Source organism: Nelumbo lutea, chromosome 5, assembly GCF_056320005.1.
Source record: "Nelumbo lutea isolate HS-2025 chromosome 5, American lotus-T2T, whole genome shotgun sequence".
Lineage (NCBI taxonomy): Eukaryota > Viridiplantae > Streptophyta > Magnoliopsida > Proteales > Nelumbonaceae > Nelumbo > Nelumbo lutea.
Genome location: NC_142688.1, coordinates 37,488,604 through 37,516,124, shown reverse-complemented (window position 1 = coordinate 37,516,124; position 27,521 = coordinate 37,488,604). Strand labels below are relative to the sequence as shown.

Below are 27,521 nucleotides of genomic sequence, written 5' to 3'. Positions count from 1 at the left end.
GGCGTGGATCGACTTCCATGGAGAAGCTCTTGAAGCCCTAGATGAGAGTCCCGGATCCCAGCCAGTTGCCTCTTGCCCATGAAAACTTAGGATTATTTTGGCCCATTGGTTCTCCCTTTCTTTAGACCACCTCCATAACCATTTCTCTAAAAGAGCTTCATTCTTCTTCTACAGGTTTCCCAACCCTAGACCCCCTTCACTTTTAGATCTTGTAACTTGATCCCACCTAACTCTATGGTCCCTTTTCTCTTCCCCGGGTTCCCATAAGAAATCCCTCATCAGTTTTTTCAACACCCTATAGACTCCTTTAGGTATTCTGAACACATACATGAAATAGACTGGAAGGTTTGCCAATGTTGACTTAATTAGTGTAATCCTACCCCTAGAGACAAATAATTCTTCTTCCAGGAAGCTAGCCTTTTAGTGAATTTGTCAATCACCGGATTCCAAAAGCTCCTTTTTCTAGGATTATCTCTTAAAGGAAACCCTAGATATTTCAGTGGCCAATGAGCTATCTCACAACCTAACACTCGAACAATTTCCTCCACCTCTCCCTCACTCATATTAATACCAATCACACAGCTTTTACCAAGGTTAACTTTGAGGTTGGTCATTAGTTCAAACACCTTAATCACCTTCTTCAAGTTACTCACCCAACTAATCTCCTCTCCATCACAAAACAGAATAGTGTCATCTGCAAATTGTAGGTGAGTGACCGGAACCCTATCCCTCCCCACTCTCCATCCACTAATCAAGCTTCTTGAATTTTCCCTTCTCAATCAACCTCCTTAACACTTTAACAATTAGGGGGTTTGAACTACCATTCAGACACATTCGGGCACTCTTTCAGCCCAATTTTTTTTTTCACACCACCACTGAAAACCAACCACCATGACTGTTAAACAACCACCAAGAACCCTCTTGAAACTGCTCAATAGAGGGTCTGGAACACCAAAAACACCACCACATGACTGCTAGGGCTGTCACCATGAGGATTGCGGCAGTCCTGGATTAAAAAAAACTTTGCTGCAGCCACCTACCTGGGTACCTTAGGTCGCGCAGCCCAAAGAAGAAGAAAAGAAGAAGAAGAGATCGCAAGTCAGGATACTTGAAGCTGCAGCCTTCTTCTCCTTTGTTTAGCGCTCTGATATCATGTTTTAATGGTTCGGACCAGTCCTGTTCTGAGAGAGTGAGAGAGAGAGAGAGAGAAGAAGAAGAAGAAGAAGAGGAGGAGGAGGAGGAAGCAGTCGAACTAGGGAGATTAACCCTACTAGTCAACCATAATCTCTATTTAAACGGATATCAACTGAATCAATTATTAAAGAATGGGGAAAAGTGACCAAATCCCTTTTAAGTAAAATTTTGATGGACCCAGAGTATTCTCATAGAAGGTCTCAGATGAAGCTTTGCCTTTGGGTAGGAGTGGATTCAGATGGAGGCCTGAAGGGAGATTTGGGGTTGTGAGGATGGATGAGCAGAGGGTCCTTCGAGCCTTAGATTTCTGATTAGGGAAGCTAGCACTTTCACATCCATAATGAACATCTCATTCTTGTGTTTGAGATCAGCAAATTTTCTAGCTGATTCTTTGGCAAGAGGAGTGGACATGGTTCTGCTTTACCAGGATACAGGTATGCTGCAGTGTTTTTGTTTTGGTACCGGAGCAGCAGCCTTGATTTCCTTTCCTCTTTGTTATTTGTTTCTCACTTTGTTGATCATTGTTGTTTTGATATGGGTTCTGTTTTTGGCTCCCTTTTGTTAATAAATTACCATTTATTCCATCCCCTTAAATGACAAAAAAGAAAAATCAATTTCATCATTGCTTGTTTTTGAACTTGAACTATTGTGCTTTCAGAAAGTTCTAGTTAATTCTAAAAATTCTTTGCTCAATATTCTTTATAAACTAAGTCACTCTTGATTTTTCTGTAGGTTGTGTTAGACAAATTGGTTAAACCTTCCAATGATATAATAGACTACAACACTAGGTATGTGTTATTTATATTTTTGTTGGTAGTTGCTGGTTGAAATTCTCTTTTGTTTTTTCATGTTCAAAGTTCAAACTGTATGTAAGTTGTTCAAGTGCTTCTGTTCTGTTGTCTTCTATGCTTTTAATGTCCCATCCGTGTTTTAGTTAGATGTACAAATTTGTTCTTGAAGATATTGTTTGTAATCGTATATTCCATGATCATTCATGCTTTTATCAGCACCTCAGTCTATCATCTTGGGACTCTTTTAGGTCTATTTTGCATTAGGTCTTACATCAAGAAAACCTGCAGTAGGAAATTAGGGATGGGGATTGTTGTGGGGGAGAGATTGCAGGGTGCCAAATTTAGGAAGCTCCTAATTTTGGAGTATTTTAGGTTCCTATGTTTGTGTTTTCTATTTTTAATTTGAGAAAAAAGTTAAGTATAATAGGGAATCATTGTTCAGGGCTCATTTTTAATTTTGTCTTTTGTTTTCTTTTGAGGGCTCTAGCCTCTTAAGGGTAAGTTAAGACAGTTTATCTCCTCCACTTTGTACTTAAATTTTCTTAATGATTAATGAAACTTACTTGTTATTGATAAAAAAGTTGGTATAATATTTTTTGAAGAAAGTTAAGTATAATGTTATTCAAAAGCAAAATTTATCAAAAAAAAAAATGTTATTCAAAAGCAAAAAAGATCCCTGTACAAAAGAAGCTGTACACAAGGAAGATACATCATACAAATATACCTCTAAACCCTGCTTTTTTAAGAAAGACCGTCATGCATTAAAAGGAGTTACAGAATCTATATTTAAATAATTTATGTATTGCTAACCAAGAAAACATCTTTCCCAACATTTTCTGGAATACAGAATTAACAGAACAACTTCTATTATAGAAAACCCTAGGTCTTTCTTTCTTGCTATATGCACCAAAATACCACTGGTGGAACAATATTCCAGGCCAGCCTTCTCCTCTTGCTCAAAAAAAATAATAGTGTGATGTCAATGATAACGGAAGACATTTCTCTAAAGGTGGTTTCAATGACAAATGCAAAACCTCAGCATTTTTTTTTTCTATTTTATCAACAACCATCAATTTTGTTAAGGGTATTTGTCCCCTTACCCACTCATAAGGTTAATGGTGAAAGTAAAATTACTAAAGTGCCCATTTGAGATTCTATGGACTAACAACAACAAATATCAAAATGATGAAAATAACCATTCTAAAGCAGAATTCATCCTCAAGGCGTTCATGAATCAATCATTCTCAAGGTGTTGTCAAGATGAACTTTTGTTCAAAGAAAGTTGAGAGAAACATGTTAATGTTAGGATTTTAGAAAAGTTAAGTTGAACAGTAAAATGGTCTTATAAAATAAGATAAGGGTAGTTTGGGGTTTTAGAAATGCTTAAAGGAATATTCCATGAGGTTAACTAATGAAATGTTAACGATTGGGGCAACATGCTGGGATTTGAAAGTTCGTGGGGGGGCCTAATGTTAATGGTGGGAGATTCTTTAATACAAGTTTCTATTGTTGATCAAAAACAAATGTTAATGGTGGGGACAAAGTGCTGGAATTTGAAAGTTCAGGGGGGTCTAATGTTAATGGCGGGGGCAAAGTGTTGGAATCTGAAAGTTCAGGGTGTCTTTGCTGCAAAACAAAGTTCGGGGGGGTCAAGTGTTACTACCCCTAATAGGTTGGCTGTTTGTAATTCTTTGTTATTTACCCTTTTACTAATTATAAAACAATAAAATGTACATACATGCATGCACTCTTGACTTTTGAGAGATAAGACATCTTATCTCTACCCTTTCTTTTTTCCTTGCAATTACGCCTGGAACACTTCATCTCTCCCCACCCCTTGTATCAACCATACTGTTTGTTGTTCTTTGTACCAATTGAATCCTCACTTCTATATCTCTAGTCAACCACCTAAATTTCTTTATTTCATTTCTGCAAGTCCATAGAGCTGCCTCTTCACTCTTCAACCATCCTTCAACCATCCTATCACCAAACTTGAATCTTCTTCAATTATATATATATATATATATATATATATACTCATATCCATATTCCTTTTTTCCTTTTCACACCCTCCATTACTGCCATGTTTCATGATTTCAGTCCTTACTCCTTCGGGAGTCTCCTATACCAATTGGCCCTAGGAAGATTGCGACAAATTTTTTTTTGAAGGAAAAGGTTACTTTCATTGCTAAGAAAAAAGAGGGAAGAAGGGACATGGAAGAGAATAACATCCAATCACAACAGCCACCAATAAAAAAAAACAAAAACAAAAGGCCCACCCAAACATGTACAAGGATAGACTTTGTACAAGAAATCCCTTCCCACCCCAGATTTTGCAAGAGCTTCTGCTACACCATTCAGCTCTCTAGGGATCCATCTAAAAGGACAATACACCTGAGACAGAATTTCCTTAATTTCATTAGCAGTATGGTTCAATCTCCAAGACACAATATGCTGTTCGTGCTCCTAATTTCTAAAAATACCTCCCACCCCTGATGGCCCTGGGATCCCATATTGCTCCCATCAATTTTAAGTTTTATGAACACACTTTCTGGTGGTTTCCAACTTCTACAGATCTTAATCTTTTTTGTGGATGTACCTGCTACTTCCATTTTCTCATGATGTCATTTGTTGAAAAGGAAAGAAGCTCTCCAAGGATTTTATGCAATGAGCCACCTTTAGTAGTGATGGATTTAGTTAGTGCCTCCTCTTTGCCATCTAAAATGTGGAAGGTCAAATTACAGTATTATCATTGTGTCCCTTAATGTGCAGGGTAAGGCTGCGCACATCTGTCCCTCCCTAGTCCCACATTGGCGGGGGCCTTGTGCACTGGGTTGCCCCTTTTTATTGTGTCCCTTAACTATGATCTCTTGTTTATGTGCAATTATGCTCCTAACTACTAAATGTGTTTTGAGGAAGGTTCCTTGGTTGGTTTTCTTGGTTTTGGATTTGCACTTGTATCTTTTTTGCATGGTTGAGGTGGTCCATGGTATCATGGTGAGGTTGGGATGCAGCTGATTCTAATCGCCCATATGGCTGTGGAGTTTGGAAAGGGATTTACAAAGCTTACTCTCATTTTTTGAAAGGAATTAAGTATAAAGTAGGGGGCAGATAACAGGCTGAAATTCTGGATTGATAATTAGTGTGGCGACATTACCCTAAAGGATGCCTATCCGGATCTGTTTTCATTGGCATCTGATAAAGAGATTTCAGTGGCTGCTTCCTATACTAGACAGGGAGAATCATTGATCTGGATGCCTTTGTTTAGAAGGAATTTCAATGATCGAGAGGTGCCCAAAGTTGCAGAATTTCTTTCCACGTTGCAAAACCTAAGAATACATCCTCAGCTTCCAGATCAAAGGTTGTGGAAATGGTCCAAATCCGGAGCCTTGTTCAGTTAAATCTTTCTACAATGGATTGAGGCCTAATTCATCCAAACCCTTCCCTAGTAAAGCCATTTGAGGAGGGCTTTGCTCGTTCAACAGTTAAATTTTTCTCTTGGGTAGCTGTTGAAGAAAAACACCTCATAAAAGAAATGCTGATTATAAAAGGCTTGCTTCGCCTGACACCCTTTGTGCTTTATGTAATAAAGAAGCAGAGACTTTTAATCACTTGTTACTCTACTGCGAGTTCTCTGTCAGAGTCTGGCCAAATTTCCTTGTAGCCATTTCTTACCAGAGTTGCATGCCTAATTCAGTTAAATCCCTTTTGGAAAGCTGGAAAGTTGGAGGAATGAGTAAGGGGTGGATTCTGTGGTTTGCTGTTCCTGTGGGCTTTACGGGGCAAAAGACACAGGAGGATTTTTGACCAAAAACAATCTCAATAGAAGCTGATAAGCCAAATAGTTGAAGTTCTGAGAGGCTGGTTGAGCATCAATGTACATATCAAAGAGGATTTTTGGTCTTCCTTTTTGGCTGTTGACTTTTTTGGGAGTTCTTAATGGTGTTCATATGTACGGAAACTTTTGTACAGTGAACGTGATATACTTGTACACTTTCCTTTTTGATTAATACAATTTTACCTCTTTGAAAAAAAGCATGCACTTTTAAAATCTGGATTACACAGGGAAAAGCTGGGGTTATGATGGTCCTTTGGACTGCTTAGTATTATCTAAAGAATACAAAAATAGTGAATTAAAAGACCTTTTCTAATTATCAACTAGGGGTGTTCACGGGTCGGGTTGGGTCGGTTTATTGGGGTTTTCCCAACCGACCCGACTTGGTCGGGTTACCTGAGGTGGAAACCGAAACCGACCCACTGATAGGCCAAACCGACCTGGTCGGTTTGAGTCGGTTTGGGTCGGTTTTGGTTTTGCTCCTGTACAAAAGGACACCTAATTGAATTCTAATTGTAATTGCCTAATGGGTTGCCTATTTGGTGTAAAAGATTATCGAAGGTTAGAAACTTGGATAAATTGCCTATGCTAATTGTAATTGCCTAATGGGCCTTCTAGTTTTAGTAGAAGGCTAGTTATAGTTAAGTAGGAAACTACTCAAACTAGGAACTACCGAACTAGTAGAAGACTAGTTTGGTTCGGGTCGGGTTGGTTTCGGTTTTCACACAAGAAAACCAAAACCGACCCGATATATTGGTTTATATATTTGCCCAACCCGAAACCAACCGGTACTGATGAAAACCCGACCGACTCGGGTTGGGTCAGTTTGGTCGGGTTGGGCATTCTTATGAACAGCCCTATTATCAACAAGCAGACAAATAAATAAATAAGAATAAAAGAGCTTCCCTTTACTTCTCTTATTTGCAAATTTTCTGCCCATGTAGTGCACTTTGTGTTTCTTATCTATGCAAACAGCCGCAATTGTAGAACTAGATGTACTAGCAAACCAAATTACAAACTACTATGGTAATACTATCCAATACCTACCTGATCTCTTTCTTGTAAATGCTTGGAATTATGGACTCTAGGTGCATATATGTACTAATTATCTTCAATTAAAGCTACACAAATATGAACTAATTATCTTCATGATGCACGGTAGTTAGCTAGAGGAATAATGAATGGTCCTCAATCCTTTAAACTAACTCAGGACCAATAACCAATGAACTGACTTTGCTAAGCCACTGCAAACTTAACAAAAGCAGTTCAAACATTTGATTCTTTCCTCCTTCCACATGGTCCAGCAATAATCTCATAATGAGTTTTCCCATCAGGGCCACCAATAGGCAAACCTGAAAAATGTTCAAGAGGCTTCAGGGTCCACCAGTTGAACCCAAAGAGGCCATAAATGATCCCACATTGTCTGGAATCCCTAAAGTGAAGGAGAATATGATTGTTTCCTTGCTTATTTATACAGAATTCTAACTTGAGAGGGACATCTTCGGATCTTCCTCTTAATGAGCCTTTTCACTCTATAGCACTTGCTACACTAGTGTTGAATCCATTGGAAGAATATTATGTTTAAAGGAGAATGAAATTCGTAATGAGGGAGATGGGATGGACAACAGGACCTCAGCTTTCAATGCTGATGTAAGCATGCCTTAAAGGATCCTTTAGGATCACTCTCAATGCAAAAGATCTGGCTGATAGATAGCTGATCGTGGTTATGGTCTAAAATAGTTTTCATTGGGCATGGAATTTGGGAAATCTATTTTAAATTCTTCATTAGCCATACTTCACTTATTCTTGTAATGGGAATACAAAAACTATGTACAAGCATTGCCTGTGGAATCTGTAATGGATAACTCAGGAACATTGCTGCCAATTCCCACCATGTGTCTGAGTTTCTGAGAAATAGAATTCTGTGCAATACTCTCTCACATTAGGGGGTTCTAACTTTCTTGGGGAAAGTTTTAATTATTATGTTTTGTGCAATTAATTTTTCTCTTGATTGTGCAGATACAGTGGAATCACTGCTGAGATGCTGGATGGAGTGACTACAACTCTTAAAGATATTCAGGTTATTTAATATTCTCTCTTCATTTCTTGCCAAACTTGGGTTTGGCAATAAATATTTTTCCTTCTCAGTTATAAGGCTTATGTTTTGTCTTCAAAGTGCAACAATATTGTTTTCATGATGACTCACAGTTTTTCCTCCCCTCACTCTCCCCCCAACCCTCCAAAAAAGGAAGAGTTACTAAAGCTTGTTTACAAAGAAACAATCCTTGTTGGGCACTCTTTGGAGAATGATCTGTTGGCACTGAAAATTTCTCATGATATGGTGATTGATACTGCGGTGTTATACAAGCACCCTCGTGGTGGACATTTCAAGACTGCTTTGCGAGTTCTTGCCAGGAGGTTCCTCTCCAGGGAAATACAGGGTTCAGGAAATGGGCATGACAGTGTTGAAGATGCAAGAGCTGCAATGGAATTAGCACTTTTAAAGATTAGACATGGTAGGCAATCTAATTTTGTATGCATTAGCATGAACTAAACTATCTTTTCACTGTTTAAACTTGTAAAATCTACTAGAGTTCTGCAGAGGTGTCTATTTCCTTGCATTTCCTCTTTATATTCTGATGAAAAGTTATTTTTATGTACAAATGGCAATACCATATATAAAAACAAAATGATTACTTGCTTCGCCATGGAAACTTAATTTCCAACACTACTGCTAATTAGTTCAGGAAAATGTTTGGTGTGATTATAAATCTAATACATTCACTATGCATGGTAAGCATGGATGTGCATTCTGATTATATAATTTGTATATGAAAATTGTGTGGAAAAGAAAAGGAGAACTTAAACATTATCACAAAAATTATGTTATGTCTGCAATAGGACAATATATCGCATGATGTAGTGGCTACCATTTGCAAATATGATGCTTGTTCAACTGCAAGGGCAAAAGCAGCTTCTCCTTGAAAGCCATCTCAAGTTTGCTTCCTTTGTTCTTGGGGAATATCCCTTTGAAAGAATGTTATCCTACTTTATTCTCTATCTTCTCATACAAAGCTAAATCTGTCTATCATTTTGTTACCTTGTCCAATTTTTCAATATTTTAGGATTTTGGCTTTCAAAGAGGGTTAAGGAACATTAAAACCCCTCTTGCTTTGAATTTGATTAATACACTGGAAGGGGGAGAAGTTTTGAATGCCTCTTCAAAGCTGTAGCAGGCAGATCCCTCCTGCAGATGTGAAGAGCCTCTTCAAAGTTTCATTTCTTATTTCACCAAGGAAGAGGGGGAGAACCTTATAAAGAAGTACTAGGGCAGAAGGGCTGCAATCCTCTGGACAAGGAAGCTCTCATTGAAAATGTTTCTATTGAAGTGGTCAATTGGGTAAAGACACTGGACATTTTTCCCCCTCTTCTGTGGATCACAATCTTAAAGTATGGTAATTATTAGCATCCTCCCCTACATATAGGCTGTAATCATGGATCTCTGGGAACCATCAGTTTGATGGATGCAGCTTGGGCAATAGGATATACTTTTAGAAATGGTGTGTGGACAATGCTTGCCATATATTCAAGACCTATGGAACATGGGGATTCCTTGAGGGCATTGAGACAGTCTTGCATGACCTAAGGATTGGCAGCAGTATGGGCAATCCAGGGCTCTCCGGTATGGGGGGAGTTATAAGAGAAGAAAAAGGGAACCTGTTAGCCATGTATTCTGGTGCAATTGGGGTGGGAGATTCCTTGAGGGCTGGGATACTAGCAGCTCTTGAAGGGGTACAAAGGGCTAAAGACATGAATATCAATAAACTGATCATAGAAGGAGATTCTGAAATTGTGGTGAACTGGCTAAAAGAGGACAACTCTAGGCTTTGAAATTACAGCAATGAAAAGAGGAAATTTAAGTGGCTGACTAAGGACCTTGAAGTTCAATGTACATGGGTAAAGAGAAGTGCAATTTCATTGGTGGGATGGTCTAGCTAGGCAAGGGGTGAACAGAAACTCTATTTTTTGGGCTCTGTTGTAATTGCTTGTATATTTTGGGTGTATCATGGCTGTATTCGGGAGTTAAGAGTGTTTAGCTCCCTCATTCTGTAATTTTCTCAATCCTTTAATATAATTTACTGTTATTGATCAAAAGGGGGGGAGGGGGGTTGAAGGGTGGTAGTAGGATGGTTAAAAGGAAACAACAATGAACCATGGCAGTGTTGGAACTTAACGAAATAAGAAGCTTGGAAAGGGGAATGATGACCACTGTTTCTTGGGTATATAGAGCAGCTAATTAATTGGCAAATTCATTAGCCAAGAATGGGGTCAATAGAGGTGAATTTTTGTAGGGACTGTAGTAAAATCAACTATGAACAGCCAAAGAGAGGGTTAGATTGCAGTTGTTAGCCTAAACAGAGGGCCGCTTGGCAGGCTTGTATGAACTACAATTAGTAAAGTTCACAGTTACCAATCAAAGAAAAAAAATTGCCATGTGCTTGTATCATATGATCTAGCATGTTAGTTTTCATACAAGATAGCTTGTCTTGTATCATAACTTCTGAAGCAGAAAGAAAATATGACCCACTTTGTTCTCTTTAAGTGGTTTGGGTTAAGAGATGTGCTAACTCCCTTGTTGATGGGATAGCAAAGCAAGGGGTGAATAGGGGGAATTTGTTTTGGACTCAATTGTAATCTGTTTTTCTTTTTTTCTTGTTTGGGGGAGATAAGAGAGGTTATCTCCTCCCTTTGTACTCTTTTTATTGATCAATTAAATCCTTTGTTATTGATAAAAAAAGCCCAACTTTGTCCTTGTAACTGCAACTGAAGTCCTTTTCTATTTTCTTAAATTTGTTATTTGTGTTCTAATTTCTCATGTAGTAGAAGATCTACTAATGTGTTGCTTGGTCACTCTTGCTTTGGCATTAGGGCCTGAATATGGTTCACCTCCAACATTCATGCGGAAGAAACTGGTTACCGTTTTGAGTGAGAATGGCAAAACTTGTTCTTTTATTGATGATGTTTCCATAGTGAAAAGATATGATGCTGGTTCATGCCATTCATTTCCTATATGTTCAGATGATGAAGCTCTTTTGAAGGCTAAAAAGGAGGTTGATGTTATAATTGTATACAAATTTCAATATAAATTATCTACTTGGAAACGTTTGTCTTTGTAGCTTAAGTGGAAACAATTGAGAAATATTTCTTTAAATCTGTTTTTATTTGTGATTTTAGGTGAAGAATGATAAGGTACACTTCATCTGGACTCAATTTTCAGAGTTGAATTCCTATTTAAAGGGACAAGCAGAGGACACAGAGAAATTGAATGCAAAAATTGCAGAGATGATGTCATTGCTTACATGTCATAACACCTCTACAAAGAGGAAAGGCATCAAGTGCAGTCTGACCTCTGAACTGAAGGACATACTAACTTGCATGGATTCTCGAATTCAAAGCCTCTATGATATGCTACCTATTAATACTATGTTTATTGTATGTACTGGTCATGGAGATACATCAATTGTCCAAAGGTAAATTTTGGTTATACCTATCATATTGGTTCTACTGCTTCACATTTCTTGTATATTTTTCATGCTTTACCTTTTATTTTTCTTATTGTTAATTAAAACTAGACTTAGGTAAGAGGGACTTGAAAAGAATGCCTTACTTTGAGACTATTCTCCAGCTCACAGCATCATAGCACATACCAATACAAAGATATTCTTGGGTTTTTTGGGCAATTGGGACAGGATGGTGTAACCTGATCCCTACAAAATCGAGTTCCCTATAGTGTAATCATGACCATATGGGGGGTTTGCCACAAGAAGGAACTCAATTATTAACCCTAAAAGAAATAAAAGAAAAAGAATTGCCGCAAAAAAGTTGACAGACACAACTTTATAATGATCTTTAATCTTGGACATTCCCCTATAAGACTTCTAGATATGAATTCTTTCTTCCTTCATAGGTAGCTTCTAGGTTCACTAGAACATCTTCTAGCCTCTTTCCTTGACCAAGTCCTTGTCTCCAAATGATTAAACATGCTCCTCTAAGGTATCTCTAAAAATACTCCACCAGCATCAAAGCCAACATGGTGTTCTATAGCTTATGCAATAATTTTTACCTCCAGTGAAGAATCACCACCATTGTTTGCCTTAATATGATACCCACATGCAGATACTGACATAGATTTGGATACAGGAAAGGGGGTTTGAATCCATTTACCAAGACCCAGTACATGGATATGATATAGATATCTGATCTAAAATTGGTTTTTGAAGCCAAGCGCGGCCAAATTTCTGTAGACTTCTAAATTCTAACCTATACTGGTATCTAGGTGTTCTAAAAGGTACCTGCTTGTTCTAAGCTCCTCCAGCTGTAAATCTATGACCTTCCCACCACTACATTAGTAAATGTTACATGAAAAAAGGCAGAAGCTGAATATGAAATATCCCTTTCCCCTGCATAGACCATAATTACCACATGACGCTATCTGTATTTAGCTTCACAATGCTTTCTTAGGAAGCTATCCATCTTATGGAATTATTGGGCAAAATGGAGAGGTGCATCGGGAGCACAGTTGTCAAGAGGGCGCCCTTTGAGGTTCGCCTCACCTAATTGCCAAGCAGTTTTCTACTTTCTACTATAAAATACTTTTTTATCCATTCTTTTTTGAGATTATAATTATAAAATAGACATTATTAAACTAAAATAATCATTTTGTGTGTTTATATACTAATTTCTTTTTATTATTTTCTTATTTATTAGGGTTTAATCAACACAAACATTGCTAAATGCTATATTGAACCCTCAAAAACATAAAAACCTGAACCAATAAGGAAGAACTTAAAATTTTCTATAATCAGCACATTTTCCTCTTCCGTATATTCTTCTTCTTCTTCTTCTTCTTCTACTACTACTACTACTACTACTACCAATACTTTTATTTTCTTCTTTTCCTATAACAAAAATAAGGGTTCAACCCCTATATTTTTTGAATTTTATTTTTCTTCTTCCTTTTCTTCTCATGAATATGCTGATTATCTATACTTTAATATGAAATTTATACTTTTCTGAAAATCATGAATAATTATTAATGAAATATGGTTATGGTACCTAGGGAACTACCCTAGGATTTATGTTTTTAACATAAAAAAAAACCATTGCCTAGGCGACACCTAGGTGCCTGACTAGGCAACAAGGCGCCCTTCAGTCGCCTAGCCTTGCCTTGACGCCTTGAAAACTATGATCTGGAGTGTTATGTGGTAGGAGAGTACTACTTAAAGTCAAAAGGAAAAGCTTATAAAATGGTTGTAAGACCAACAGTGTTGTACGGAGCAGAGTTTTGGGCAATCGAGAAACTAAGAAACATTTCAAAGAAAAAAAGTGTAGCAGAAGCAGAACAACAAATGCTGAGATGGTTGAGTGGAAAAACTAGAAAAGACAGGGTCAGAGAAATGAAGTCATACAAAGGAACCTAGTAGTAGCTCCAATAAGTAATAAAATGAGAGAATAAACTGACATGGTTTGGTCATATGCAGAGAAGACCATTTACAGCACTCTTAGGAATAAATGAACTGTTACTAGTTGAATATTCGGTGCCCTGCACCATACATAACTTCCCCTTTCACCCCTTTTCCCCCCAAAGTGCTGGTTGCAGGATTTGATTCGGTGTTGAAGCTGGAACATACCAGCGAATACACCAATGAGCCAGCCCTCAGTTGGTGGACATGGTTTGAAGTAGTAAGAAATGATTTGGTGTTTAGATGATATCAGAACTTAGTAGCATGGCTTTAGGAAAGTTGACTGTCACAGACTGACAGTCATAACCACTACATTTAAGATTTGTAGTTTGGTAATGATTTTTGTATGAAAAAAAAGACATAACATGCTTGTTGAGCCAATTGCAGATAAGATAGAAGTACGTTATGTAATTGCTTTTTTCTAATCTCCATTTTGTCCATTATTCTTGTTGTACATGTTGCTGCTGATTGCTTGTGCATGGCATGAAGGTTGAGGAAAATGCTTGTGGAACAGAGTGAGTCCATAACATGCCGCGAAAAATTTGTGAAGGTATTAGAAGAGCTCCAAGCCCAGGCTGAAGTAGCTCTGTGTTTTGCAAGTATCAAGCATTGATAAACGTTTTTGGACAGTTCGAATTCTTTGCTCGGTTATTCTAATGTGGGAAGATGCTTTGTATCATAGTATTGTTTATTCTATTCATCATGCAAGCAGCTAATTCCATTAGAAAACAGATGCATAGGGTCCTCACAATTTGAGGCTACCCATGAGGTGATAATATGTATTGATTACGGTGCTAATGATGAAATTGTTTTTTGTGTTGCTGCGTCTCCAATATTCTAAAAACATGGCCATACAGAATTCCATCAGGAACGATCACGTTTACTAGCATTTAGCACCCAATTCTAAAAACATGGCAGAAGAGGTTGGACCTATAATCCCCAAAGAACCGTGATACTATACATTCCGTTACTCTTGATTCCACTCCGACGTTGTTGGCTTAATAATTAAATAATTAGGTGGAGATAATTTGGATCAATACACTTCATTTGCTCCGGAGGGTATATTAATTCATGGTTCTTTTGCGAACAGAGTAAAAGGTGTCTGGAATGGGTCAATCTGATTTCAGCACAGCAGTTTGGTTGGGTGACATCCCCATCTGAGGGAATGGCCATTCTGGCCTCTCCCTTTAGCAACGAGAATCTCATTTCAACTGGACAAAAACAAGTGACTTAAAAACAGGTGAAGGGGGAAGGTAAAAACAGGTGAGGGGAGATGAGAGGCAATTTTATCTAAATCAAATGAGAATCTCTGAGACTGCAAATCTTATGAAATCTGATATCGATTTCTGTCTAAACCAAACAGGTGAAGGGGGAAGGTAAATCTGAGAGATTTTGACTGTGAATCAAACTGATCCTGAAATCGAGTGGATGGCCGTCTGATGCAGTGAAATAATGTTCAAGCACCGAGTTTTCTTGCTAAAATCGAGTATTACATATTTACAACTGTTGGGTCAGACTTCAGTTGGTCGGTAATGGTTGGTGGCGTTGGTGCACGTTAGGTCCACTGGCGGCTGGCCGTACTATGTAGGGTCTGCAATTCGCGTAGTCAACAGACTCAACACAGTGGTATCCTGAAGCTAGCGATGTTACAAATCCAGGACCAGAAATTCGAGTGCTCTAATTGCATGCACGGATGGAGGCAGTATGGAATAATTTCTAATGCTGGAGAATGGAGATGGTGCCACTCTCTTATGCCCATCCATATTTGAAATTTGAATTCTAAAGTTCCCCAACTATCTCAGAATTTCATTCTACTTGGGTCTTGACTTATCCTTTGCGACGCGGCCATCAAAGTTGAAAGGTCTAATGCATCTTCCAGGAATCAGATGGCATCTTGAATTTGGATAGTCAAACATAGAGAAGACAAGTTGGAAGGTTGAACTCATCATGAAGTTGAACTGTTACACATGAAGCAACAAACATGATATAATATATTTAGCTGTCAAATGCACTAAATTAGTTTGGCATCTATGGTCATTCTACAAGGTCTTCAACAAAACAGGAAAAGAGGAAAGAAAAGGGAAAAAAAAAAGAAAATATTTATTATTTCCTACCAAGTTCTAACCTAACTTAGCTTATAGATGTGATGCTGATGCATATATAATATATATACAATGATAATATAATATGATTATAGTAAGAAATGTAAGGTATTTGCGCTGGACGTTGCAACAAATACCTAAAACGATCAAAACCGGTCATCTCCATGCAGAAGACACGATCAAGTATTTTTCCTCCCATCCAAAAAGTAGTGCCCCTTTCTCTTCCTTCACCGAGTACCTATCACAATATTGCTTCAGTAGTTTTTGGATTGTCTCATTGACATAAGTGCTCATAGGACATGATGTGAAGCCAGCCATCATCATCCTTGCCCTCCATTTCCCTGCAACCTCATATCTTTCTATCCTCTCTTCGCCTTCGCATGCCACGATGTTGACTATGTCTCGTGCAAGGCACTGTCTTTCAACATTCATCCTGTCTGGGCTCTCCCTTGGAAGTGTTGCATCAAGTGAATCATATACAGCTGAGTAGTAGTTATATGCCTCAACAAACCTTGTAAAGAATGGGGCGGTGTTGGCATTCATATCTTGTTCAACCACTGTCACTAGCTTTGGATTCAAGCTCTTGACCATGCGAAGGAGCTGATCCCTTTGGTTTACTGTTGATACACTCTCATCAGGCATGTGGTGGAGTTGGAAGGCAAAATTGACAATGACTGCCTCATTAGGCTGGCAATTCAACATTGATGGGGTAACATCTGCAATTTTGGATGCTAATGCTTGGAATTCAAAAGGCATTCCAAGAGCCTCTGCAAGATTCTCAAGCCTCTGTCCAATGATCATCAGGCCACCAACTGCACGTTGTATAGACTCCGGATCATCTACTGCAGTTACTTTAATGTGTGGTGGCTTGCCTTGTTGAGTAGCAAGAGCTTGTATCAGTGGAATGTACTGGCTTCCTTGGTTTATGTCAAAATCAATAATGTGGACCCTTGATTCATCCTTGACAGCTTCTGCTATTGCGGCATTGGCTGCCATGACCCCAAACTTAAAATAGGGGCAGACTTCAAAGAGGACTTGCATGGCTGAAAGCCGATCAGAAGAGGGTGGTTCTTTGCATTTCAGAGCCTTATATAATCCTTTTCCTGATGCGGCCATCCGGGCTGCAAGCCCTTCTACCATATATGCTGCTATCCTCTGGGGAGGATCTCCTTGAATTGAGACCATCTGCCGAAGCTCAGTTATCATAGATGATGCTTCCTCCATGTTGCCTTCTGAAATTGAAGCAGCACAGTCAAAAAGCAACTGTTTAGGGGTTAGGATTCTAGAAGAGTGGGGGGAGGAAACAGGAGGTATCGTAGGGGTCTCTGGTGACTCCTTGCTGCTGCTGGAGCTACTGATATTAGAGTCTGAGGATGAAGATTCCTTTGGTGAATTGGGGAGTAAGAGATTCTTGATAGATTCAATCCACTCACAATCAATATCCATGTTTTGGTCCATACCAAACACATAATCATCAGCATCATTATCATTGAGGAGTGTTCTTTCCAGTTCTTGGAGCTTTAACCTAACCTCATTATCATCATCATAATCTAGTGTTCCATTATCTGGGCTCTGCTCATCTAAGTATTCTGACAAAGAATGAGATTGATAGGCAACAGGATGTCTCATGGATGTGAAAGAGGAATTAAATGAGTTCTGTGTACTGACAGAAGAACTTGATGTGGTCATAAGCTGGTAAGAAGAGCCACCTTGAGGACGGAACATAGCTCCTGGAATGGCAGACTTAGCAGGACGGAGAAACTCCATCTGTGAAGCAAGAAATTCTTCTCTAGGAGAGCTGGTGAGGTTTGATTGGTTATAACTCTCACAGCTATAGGAACTGGGTTCTACTTGAACTTTTGCTTGGCTGAACTAAATGTTTGAGGGTATAAACTGGAGTTATTGCTTCTGCCTTCGAGTTTGTAGAGTTTTTCTTCGCTGTATGAAGTAGCAATGGATCTGATATCTAACTAAAGACATGCATCCCTTTAAACCACTCACAAGTATTGGGAAAGATTTTTGTAGAATAAAGAATCTGAGTCCAATGGGCAGAAAGAACAAAATGGGTCTCCTCTTTTCTTCAAGCTGGCTAAAATATCAGCAAGTCTGTAGAAATGGTTATATATGGTCCCAGAATCCTCTGGAGCCACTAAGGTGCCTGGACTCAAACAAAAGAAATGATGGGTTAGAATGCTAGTTCAGCAAACTATAACAGCATGTGCAAACCATTAATAGAAATATCAGTACTGCAGATGTTCATAAACATGGCCAATGGGTAAGGAAGTATAGGATGAAAAGATATTATTTAGATGCTGAGTGGAATAAGGTTCCTGCTCTGGAACCGTAGTATGTTATTTCTTCACTCCACATCAAATGGCATTTGTTAGGCACGTGTATAATCCTATATTATGAAAAGACCAAAACAAATGAAAGTTTTGATTATTTTTTCCATTTTCAATTTCATTTTTCTTCAAATCAGTCATGCAATTGTGACTGATTTGTACTTAACTCTTTCCTTAATTATTGCCTCTTGTGCAATTGTACTTCTGCCATTGTTCCCCAACCAAAATCACTATGGTCAATTGGCCACTACAGGTGTCTCTCATTATCACCACCACTTCAGCACTGGAATAGGAGTTTCTTCTCTATCATGATTATGACCTTTGATCTTCATTGTAAATTTTGGTTTAAGATATTTGGGACATGGCTCCTAGACCCACAAGTTTTCATATATAAACTGTATAGCATGTCCAGATTCACAACACTAAAATACATACATTTTATAAGTTTATATTGTGTGATCAAGTACATGGAGAGTTCAAATTTAATCATGTAAAACAATGCAGAAACGATGCGGGCTGGTTAAATTTTGTGATTTTCCTTTTGTTACAGGATACCTCTTCAAGGTTCTTGTACAACCTTAGAAGCTACTTCTTGATATCATGCAAACAGGTGAAACATTGTTAATCCACTAATTTCTTTGAGAAAATGGAATGCAATTTAGTAATGAAAAATCAAGGCAATAGAAGGTGAGGGGACTCTTTTTGACAAATGAGGAAAAAATTTCACAAGAATGGTTCATGTAGACCAGTATATTTTATATTATTTTCTATGCATGCAAAACAGGACAATCACAAATCCAAATATAGCCTCTAAGAACACCTCATAATTTTCATATAGCTAGCAAGTGCCATCAAGATGGACATCTATTAAATTCGCTTGAGATTCAAAGCTCTACTTAATTTACCAAAAGCATGAAATTTATTCTAAAATTATCACTGATTTTTTTTAACTGATTATGTTCTCTTGAAAGTTGAAACATGCGTAGCTATGTGGCCCAAAACTAAGAAAATTGAAGCTGAAAGCAATAACTAATTAGATCTAGCTGACTTTTTAGATAGAGGAAAAAAGATTTCTTGAAGCCAACAAACATACCACAAAAAATGATGTAAAATAAAGGAAAACTAACAAAGTTTATAAGAAATAAGCAGGTTAAAGAGAAGTAAAAAGCTCAAAGGAAAGGTGCTACCAAGGAATAAATTAGTCGAAAGTTGTTCAGAAGTGAATCAATATCTAACATAGCGATCTAGGAATAAGCAAAGAAACTTATTATCATGTGAATTTTGTAGAATTACGTCAAATTAACAATTTAGATCCTTCAGATGCATCTGAAAAGAATAGATCCAAACACGCCCCCTCTCCCCAACAAAAGAAAAATGAGAGGAGAAGCTACAAGCACGAGACGGGAAACAAAAAAGTGAAAATATTGAAGCTAATCCAAGAAAACCATGGTAGATTACCTGGTACAGAAGGAAGACATCAAGATTGAGATCGTATCAGCAATCAAATCCCGAAACGTGAAATACCCAGATGGAAGAAAAGCCTAAAAAATGGGCGGAGGGAAGACAAAATTTGGGTTTTGACCATGGAATCACAAGAATAAGCAAAAAAGTTAAAGCAAGAAAGCACCTTTAAGGAACCTTTTACATTAAAAATTGCAGATTTGAGTGGTTAAAAAAGGAAACGCCACATATGAAGAGCAAAACAATGGGCGGATGAAGAACAAATATGAAGAAATCAAAAGACCACACGCTTTAAACGCTATAAGAAAATATAAAAGAGTAAAATGAAAAGAAAATTGTGAGTTCCTTGTTGGAGAGTCTCAGAACCCAATTCAAGAATCTGAACAGATCAAATTTCCAAAACCCGTAACCAAGAGCCTACTCCAGGAAAACCCAATCTTCTGGGTATATGAAGAAAAGAACTCACCAACAATCCCTTTCAAAGAACCTTCTGAGCTTCACAAATCAAACCCACTTTTTCCATCTCCTGCGTTCCTTATTCATCCCCTTACCCTCTGCCCCTAGTTTTACTTTTCTCTTTGTCTTTTCCAGTTTTCCCCACCAAGTTATCAACTCCCTATTGTCTTCACGTTTATACCCACTCGTCTCTGATGCTGTTGATGGCACATAAACAAACAACAGCAGATGTATGCACAATTACAGGAAGGAAGTTAAGTGACCTTGGAGGCAGCTGACTGTTTCAGTATCAAAATCCAAACCGTTCAGTCAGTCAGACCGTGTCATCTGATGGGTCTTGTTGGGGAAATATGTGTGGCTTTGGATGAAGGGTCCGGGAAACAAACATGGTGCGAACACATTGCATCAAGCATCAATGGCGAGCTCTTTTTGTCCATTTTTCTCAACTGGGAATCATGACTGTTTATTAAAAAGTCAATGATCGCTTATTAAATATTTCCGCGTATCAACTCCCTGTGGTTGTGGCTGTGAAATGGCAAACGAAACCTTGACAATTGTGGGTAAGTATGGTTGTACCTAACCTGTGATAAAGAGAATCAGATGAGTAATGAAGTCAATTTCAGTGGTGAGATCGTGCACTAACTCGCTTGATTCTCGAGTGCCTTCTGCACTGAATGGCATGAGTTGGAAATACACAAGAAGTCCAAGTTGTCTATTGTTAATCCCAACTCAGTTGACATCTCTACCTTATCCAGTACACAGGTTAATGGACTTCAAATTAACTGTCTGTTTGTCATCGATGCTGGTGATTGATGTGTGGATTGCAAGGATGGTTTTATGAGAAGATGGTGTCTTTTTTTTTTTTTCTTTAGAAAAGTTGCTGTTAGATAGGATATTTTCTAAGCAATATTAACGTTTTCTGTTTGATATCAATGCTTCAGTATTGGTATGTTTTAGAAATGTTTTTAGTATTGGTATCTATTATCCAGTGTCACATCATGTTCTTGTCACTGCCACCTCATGTCCCTGTTGGCAGCAACTACTTGTAGTTCCAAAAAATGCTAAATTTGGTGTTGCTCTAAGCCATGCCTTCTCGGTTTCCAAGGCATGGCTTGAAATACTGTTTTTTATCGAAAAACTGTTCCAAACAAATAGCCATTTCTTGGAACACCTTCTAATGTGGCACTGATGTGTCGCCGTTTTTCTGGAGTAACGACATCGATGCCAAACAGATGCCAAGTATTTGTTTAGCATAGATGCTATAGATACAACACTATTTTCTCAGAAAATGGTGCTGTTGATATGTGGGTTGGAAGCACTGTTTTCTGGTGTCTTTTTTGTTTTTTGTTTGGAAACATTGCTACAAAGTACGACATTTCTTAGAGCAACAACAGCGTTTTCTGTTTGGTACCAATGCATGTATGGGTTGGAAGCATCGTTTTCTTGTGTCTTTTTTTTTTGGAAACATTACTGCCAAGTACAACATTTTCTAGAGCAACAATAGCGTTTTTTTTTGTTTGGTACCAATGCTCTAGGAAACGTTTTTAGCACTGGTACCTATTATCCAGTGCCACACCATGTCCCAGTTGGCAGCAATGAGTTGCAACTCCAGGAAATACTGAATTCGGCGTTGCTCCAAGCCACGTCATGTCCCAGTTGGCAGCAACGAGTTGCAACTCCAGGAAATACTGAATTCGGCGTTGCTCCAAGCTACGTCTTCCTGATTTCCAAAACGTGGCTTAGAACACCTTTTTTATGGAAAAACGGTTCCAAACAAATAAGTGATTCCTGGAGCACCACTTTTTCCGACGTGGCACTAATGTATTGCCATTTTTTGGAGCAACGGCATCGATGCCAAACAGACGCTAGGAGAGAAAATAGCAATAAAAGGATTTTACAAAATAAGATAAGCTCATTCCTCTTGTTTTTGTTTAGGTGGTGTTTGGTTTGTGATTTGGAAGATCCATGAGCCTGTTGAAAAATTGGGTTTTAATGGTTTGAAAAATGAAATTTAATCAGATTCTTAGACCATGCAATACATTCTCTAACCCATTTGTTGGTTGGGTTTTGAACCTGAAAATAGGGGTTTTAATTTTGAAATTTGAGAAAAAAATTCAATAATCAATAATTAATGACTATATGTTGCTTGTGCGGAGATCAATATTGGATCATGTGATGTCAAGCTTGTATCAGCAGACCATATTTTGGTAAATAAATAAGATGAATTGACTAGTTCAAAATAAGAAGAAAGTTCTCATTATTCATTCTAAAACCATGCCGAACGCAAAACTGACCAGATACTGGACATGACCTAGGTGGGTAAGTTGGGGTTTGGGGGCTACCTTTATGTAAGGCTTGATAGATGACTTATAACATATGATTCCATATGTAAATGTGCCCTTAAGAATCAAGGCCATGAAATGGCATTGTAACTGTGAAGATTATTTTGATATATCCAAGTTGATATTTTCTGATTGGAGTCTACTTAACACCCATACCCCACATTATGGTGGCATGAGTCCACGTGGCACCAATCAAATGGTTAAAAGCGCCTTCATTATCCTAGTAAATTATTCTTAGTCCTAAGCTATTGGAGGATGGCTAGGCTGGGTTTTATTGGACTTCACAATTTACAGTTGATGGACCCTTTTCTTTCCACTTTCCTAGGTGCTGTAATCAAATATCATTGGACCTCGTCTCATGATATGTTTTTTTTTCTTAGTGGAGTAGTTGGGGTGATTGTTTACTGTGCGGTCTGTTTTTATGGAATGACTCTTATGAGGACTGCCTCTTATGGGAGCATTTAATGTTAGGAAAAATTTGATTATTTAATGAAAATCCTTAAAAATAATTTATATATCTGCACCTCATATAGTGCGGATGGGAGATGTGCGATAAAGATATGCTGTGAGGTTAGTGTGAGGAGCAGATCCGGACTCCTAATATATGGGACATTTAATGTAATAAATACCAGTCATGGGCCGTTTGATATCGACTCCTTAAGGGCTGAAGGTTGGGGAGTGTGAATCTGCTACCCACATGACAGTGGCACACTGAGAATATTTCCCATGAACAACAGCATATAAATATTTTCTTTTGTATGGCTTTAGTGTCATTTGGGGAAGGTGCCAGCTTAACTTGGTGGTAAAGTCTCAAGTTCGTTGTAATGAAGAACTGTGTTGAGTCCCACCTTCTACAGGGTTTGAGGGTAGGGGTGGGGGTAAGGGTTTGGTAAAGTCTCTAGGTGCTCATCTTGTGTAGTCGGCCCATTTGCGTACCAAAAAAAGAGGGTAGCAGATCTGATGTCCAAATTAGATAGATTAGTATGAGCCCAGATCTCTTGCAAGCAAAAATTCTTTGCATATATCAGTCAGCTGTATATTAATTGAAAATATCTTCCGTAAATGTATATTAAATTCATGGAAAATGTTTTCAATCTGCAACAGTATTCCCATACTTGCAAAGTGTGTGGAGGTTTTGCTCTTAACCTCTAGGAAATCCATCACGATTTATGTATCCCTTGAAATAATATTTTATTGTCTAATTATTTTATCAATTAAAAGACAAAGCACTAAGTTGTTTAATTCAGTTTCTATCCCATAGAACCAAACTTTGTAAAACCTAAAAAGAATGGATCCACCATTACTAGGAGAGGAAAAACATGTTTTGAATACTTCCACAATAAACAAATAAATAGATAGATTAATGAATGGATAAACATTGAGCTCTATGGAAAGGGATATGGATATAGAAAAAAAACAAAAAAAAAAAAAAACAAATTTGTTGCATTCAAGGACATTAGCCATAGATAGCAGCCCTATAAAAATTCCTACTAACATGCCCATAATAATAAGAGGCTTGGCTTGTAAGAGTTCATGACGCACTAGCTGAGATGGTTACTTGGCATCCCTTTGAATATGGAGGTGCAGAAAAAATTCACGTAATTGCAACCCTCCTATTTGGTCTATTTTAATGAACTTCAAAATATGGTAAGAATGTTCTATTGAGGTTCAAAGTATCGATATGTATTGGCGATCAGTATCGGCTAATATGTATTATTCCGGGACTCCTCTGATATGCCTCTATAGTGGGTGTATCGGGGGTCTGACCAATTCAGGGGATGGAAGATACCTAACCCCCCCCCCCCTGAACTAGTTGCAGAAAAAAAAACTAAAAAAAGAAACAGTATCGATTTGCCCAATACATCCATACCGGCATATTTTAAACCTTGTGTTCTATATTGAAATTAAGGTTGTGTTTGATAAGATTATTATTTCTACCTGAAATGTTTTGAATTGATCAAATACAAATTAGTGTAGAACTAATCATATAATTGAAATATATTAATTTGTTCATACGGCCTTGTCTCTAACATCTTTACTGTTTCATGGAGTTTATATGGATTAACATGCCATGGATGCAAGAGAGAGCACAGTGGTTGGTAATACAGATTACAGACAGCCAAAATTTTTCCATAAAAAACATCCACAGTAACTCAGTAAGCCCTTCGTCAAGGACTAGGTATAATATTAAAAATCTAAAAGCATGCAAATTGGGTCCCCCTTAAGGTTGCATTTATATCAGCTCGGTTTTATAGGCATTTGGAAGAAATGTGTAATTTTGGTTAACATAAAACTCTATTCCAATTTAGATTTGTTGGCGTTTGGATGGAGATGATAGTTTTATATTGTGAATCAATGTAAAATCTCATCAAGTATAAAGTTTTATATCAATAATCCATATAAATATTACATCGATTTTATTAATGTAAAACTTTACACTATTTTTATCATAATTTTCAAAATGTAACGGTTACCCATATATACACTGATTGTGTTTTACACCGGATCCAAACGTATATAGGTCTGATGTGAACAGAAGGACAGAATCACTGGCCAATCTAGATGGTCCGTCACGTCCAGTTGATGGTTTTGATATGCCACATCATCCCTCTGCATGCATGGCATGTAGCTTGCGTAAGAAATCTCCCTACTCAATGAAAGAGTAAACACTTTATTATATTTTATGTAATATATATTTGCTTTAAATAAGAAAAATAACTAAATCTTTTCATGATTATTTGATAAAGCTTTTATTTTTCAAAAAAAAAAAGCTTTTCTTGAGAAAAGTTAATATATTTTTTTCAAGGGGTTGACATATTTGGAAACATCATAAAGGAACTCACAAAAACTAATTTCTTGTCCATACCATATGTCAAAAACCTATTTTTAATTTTATTTGTTAAGGAATTTGACTCAAATCCCACAAGATTAAGGGGGTATTCGCCAAATTAGATATATATGGTTTTGCTTTCAAAACAAAAATAACTACCACATCAGCAAAATGCCAATATATATGATTTCATTTTTTGAAAAAAATGCAATTGCCACATCAGCAAAACCATATTGTTTTTTTTTTTCTAACATAACAATCGTTTTTTGTTTTCAAAGAATGAAATCAGACCTATCAGCGTACAACTCCTAAATTAAAAATTGCAGAAAAATAACTTAGATTGTTATTTTCATTTTGCGTTATTTATGCGGGATAGAAGTAAAGGGTTGACTATCAAACCCATAAGATCCATCTTGCGCTGATGGAGGTCATCTTGGTTTTAAGTCAGAACTTTGCATGTTATTAGTTAGGTCAATCTGGATATCTTCACCCATGATAATAGGAGCCCAAAGAAAACTTGAAACAGATTGTTAATCTCTATCTAGTGTCCAGTACTGGATGTCATGGTTATCCATGACTTTTGGGAGTTGTTTCTTTGTGAATTTCAACTTCGAATGCCAAATAATTTGTATCCGATCTTAATCAAGAAGAAAGGCTTAAAGAACCAAAGTGAGCTCAATTCTAATCAGCACACAAGTTTATAATAATCACTGGGGTCAGATTAGTTGAGCATTATCCAAATGTTAATTCAAAAGTTTTAAATTAGAGAGACCAAAATTCTACCAGGAATCTAGTTGGTAAAGATCCATCTTGCTTCAGTTCCCACCATTGCTTTATATACTTCAGTCTGGACGAGTTCTATAAGGTCAATGAGATGGGGCTGTCCAATTTGATCCAATCCGCGCGAGGCCCCATTTTTAGTCCTGTAATCTCTCTCTCTCTCTCTCTCTCTCTCGATTTTTAGTCCTGTAACCCCTTCAGCCTGTTGTTTTGTATCCTGCATGTAAATGAGTCAATGCTGGTTCTGACCATTCTGTGGGTGCAAGTTTGAACAAAATGAGTTGTTGGCGCAAGTATGAAAAGGATCAAATGTAAATAGCATCCTTGATTTGGTTTTGACCAAGTGCTGGGACCGATCATCCCAATAAGTTTCCATAATGCGTTCTCCGTAAAGGCAAAGAGACCGAGGACCCACCAGGCCACCAACCTATCTAGATCAGGAAAAAAATCATTAATAAAAGATTTTTTTTTTTAATTATTTGACAAATAAATTGTCTTCTTTCCTCTGCCAAACCTTCACTAGAATGCAGATCATATATGTATGCAGACTAGTTATGGACGTAGCCATCTCAAAATTAATTTTTTGGATGCTTAAATTAACTTGCTGAGGTTCTTTTGAGTACTTTAGTTTTACAAATATTAGGGTTTGGGATGTCGCTTTTTTGTCATTTATTTATTGTTTTTATTTTCTTAAATTCATTGACTTTTAATAATAAATAAAGACCCCGCCACTTCAAGGGTGTTGAGATAACAACTGATGGCTGGGTTTTGTTATTTCCTAGTAAATATATAATTTATGAGAAGCAAGTAGGTCAATTCCTTCTCCAATGAGAATATGTCTATTTGGAGTCCTAGTAGAAAAAAGAAAAAGAAGAAACAGCTTTCCTTTTTACCTTTTACTGTATTTGATAATTTTCTATAGGCCATTACACAGAGAGAGAGAGAGAGATTCCATTTGTCTTACTTCAGCAAGCATCATGGGCCCGTCCTTCACAAATGACATCAAAATTACAATAACATAAAAAGGGTTTCGGATGATTAATTGGACTGATTTCAATTGGGAAGTGGCAACTAGGGCTGCATTTGGTATTCTTTATTTTAAGGATTTACTCTTTTTTTTTTTTTTTTTCAGTTAAGACTTCAGTATTCATAAAGGTATTTTAACTGCAAAAAAAAAAGATAAAACCTTAAAATAAAGAATGCCAAATGCAGCGTAAAGTTGTTTTTTGATTGTCCTATTACCTAGAAATGCTGATGCAATCGAACAATACTCTAAATAAATGTATTAAATTAATAAGTATTGTTGCCTCAGTGATCGTCTGACAAAATTACTTTCTACAATCTAGACCTCGTTCATGGCTCTCCACAAAGTAATTTGGGTTGGAAAGAAACAATATGTACCCATACAAAAATACCTCAGAATTTTTTCTTTAGACTGTTCTCTGATGCAACAATTGTTTTTGTTTTTTCTAAAACCATTCATATTATCAAACACCCGTTTAATCTTATCAGGAATGTAATTTGATTCCAACATCAACCCAACGATGGATGCAATCCATACACATGAGTTCACATCTCCTCCCGACAAAGGGTCACCCCACAATATCTCAAAGCATATCCCTGTTGTGTATTTGAGAACATTCTCAATGATAACATCATCATTTTTTATACTATCATTGAGAGATGTTCTTCATACACGCCAGAGATATGCTGTAGAACGTTGTGGGGCGGTGATGTGAACTCTAGACACATGGGTTCAGCCTGTTGGGTCGAGGTTGAGCTAGATTTGAGTCCATTTGATTAGGATATAATATTATATGTTGGGAAAAAAATTGTAGACTGTAGTTATTAATATCGAACTCAGA

At 37.4% G+C, this 27,521-nt stretch overlaps 2 protein-coding genes across 3 annotated transcripts in view; one reads left to right on the top strand and one right to left on the bottom strand.

Moving 5' to 3' along the window:
* Positions 1–14,171, top strand: part of LOC148851778 (Polynucleotidyl transferase, ribonuclease H-like superfamily protein) — a 40,430-nt gene extending 26,259 nt beyond the window's left edge. The window contains exons 9-14 of the mRNA XM_088944956.1: positions 1,927–1,982; positions 7,840–7,900; positions 8,069–8,336; positions 10,750–10,931; positions 11,056–11,351; positions 13,833–14,171. Coding sequence (XP_088801082.1) covers positions 1,927–1,982; positions 7,840–7,900; positions 8,069–8,336; positions 10,750–10,931; positions 11,056–11,351; positions 13,833–13,956 — 987 coding nt within the window. The 3' untranslated portion in view covers positions 13,957–14,171. The remainder of the gene's footprint in view (positions 1–1,926; positions 1,983–7,839; positions 7,901–8,068; positions 8,337–10,749; positions 10,932–11,055; positions 11,352–13,832) is intronic.
* Positions 14,172–15,311: 1,140 nt separating this feature from the next.
* LOC148851777 (scarecrow-like protein 1) lies at positions 15,312–20,457 on the bottom strand. Of its 2 annotated transcripts, none has more exons than XM_088944959.1 (2): positions 19,246–20,457; positions 15,312–17,603 (listed from the first exon to the last, which is right to left on the bottom strand). In XM_088944959.1, the coding sequence occupies exon 2, from the start codon at positions 17,210–17,212 to the stop codon at positions 15,602–15,604; it is 1,611 nt and encodes a 536-aa protein (XP_088801085.1). In that variant the 5' UTR covers positions 17,213–17,603; positions 19,246–20,457; the 3' UTR covers positions 15,312–15,601. The 2 variants fall into 2 exon arrangements, with proteins under 2 accessions (XP_088801085.1, XP_088801084.1); XM_088944958.1 differs by having other exon boundaries at positions 19,715–20,374.
* Positions 20,458–27,521: the final 7,064 nt, after the last annotated feature.

Excerpts from the sequence above, each read along its gene's own strand:
- LOC148851777 (XM_088944959.1), bottom strand. The coding sequence starts at position 17,212 with ATGGAGTTTCTCCGTCCTGCTAAGTCTGCCATTCCAGGAGCTATGTTC.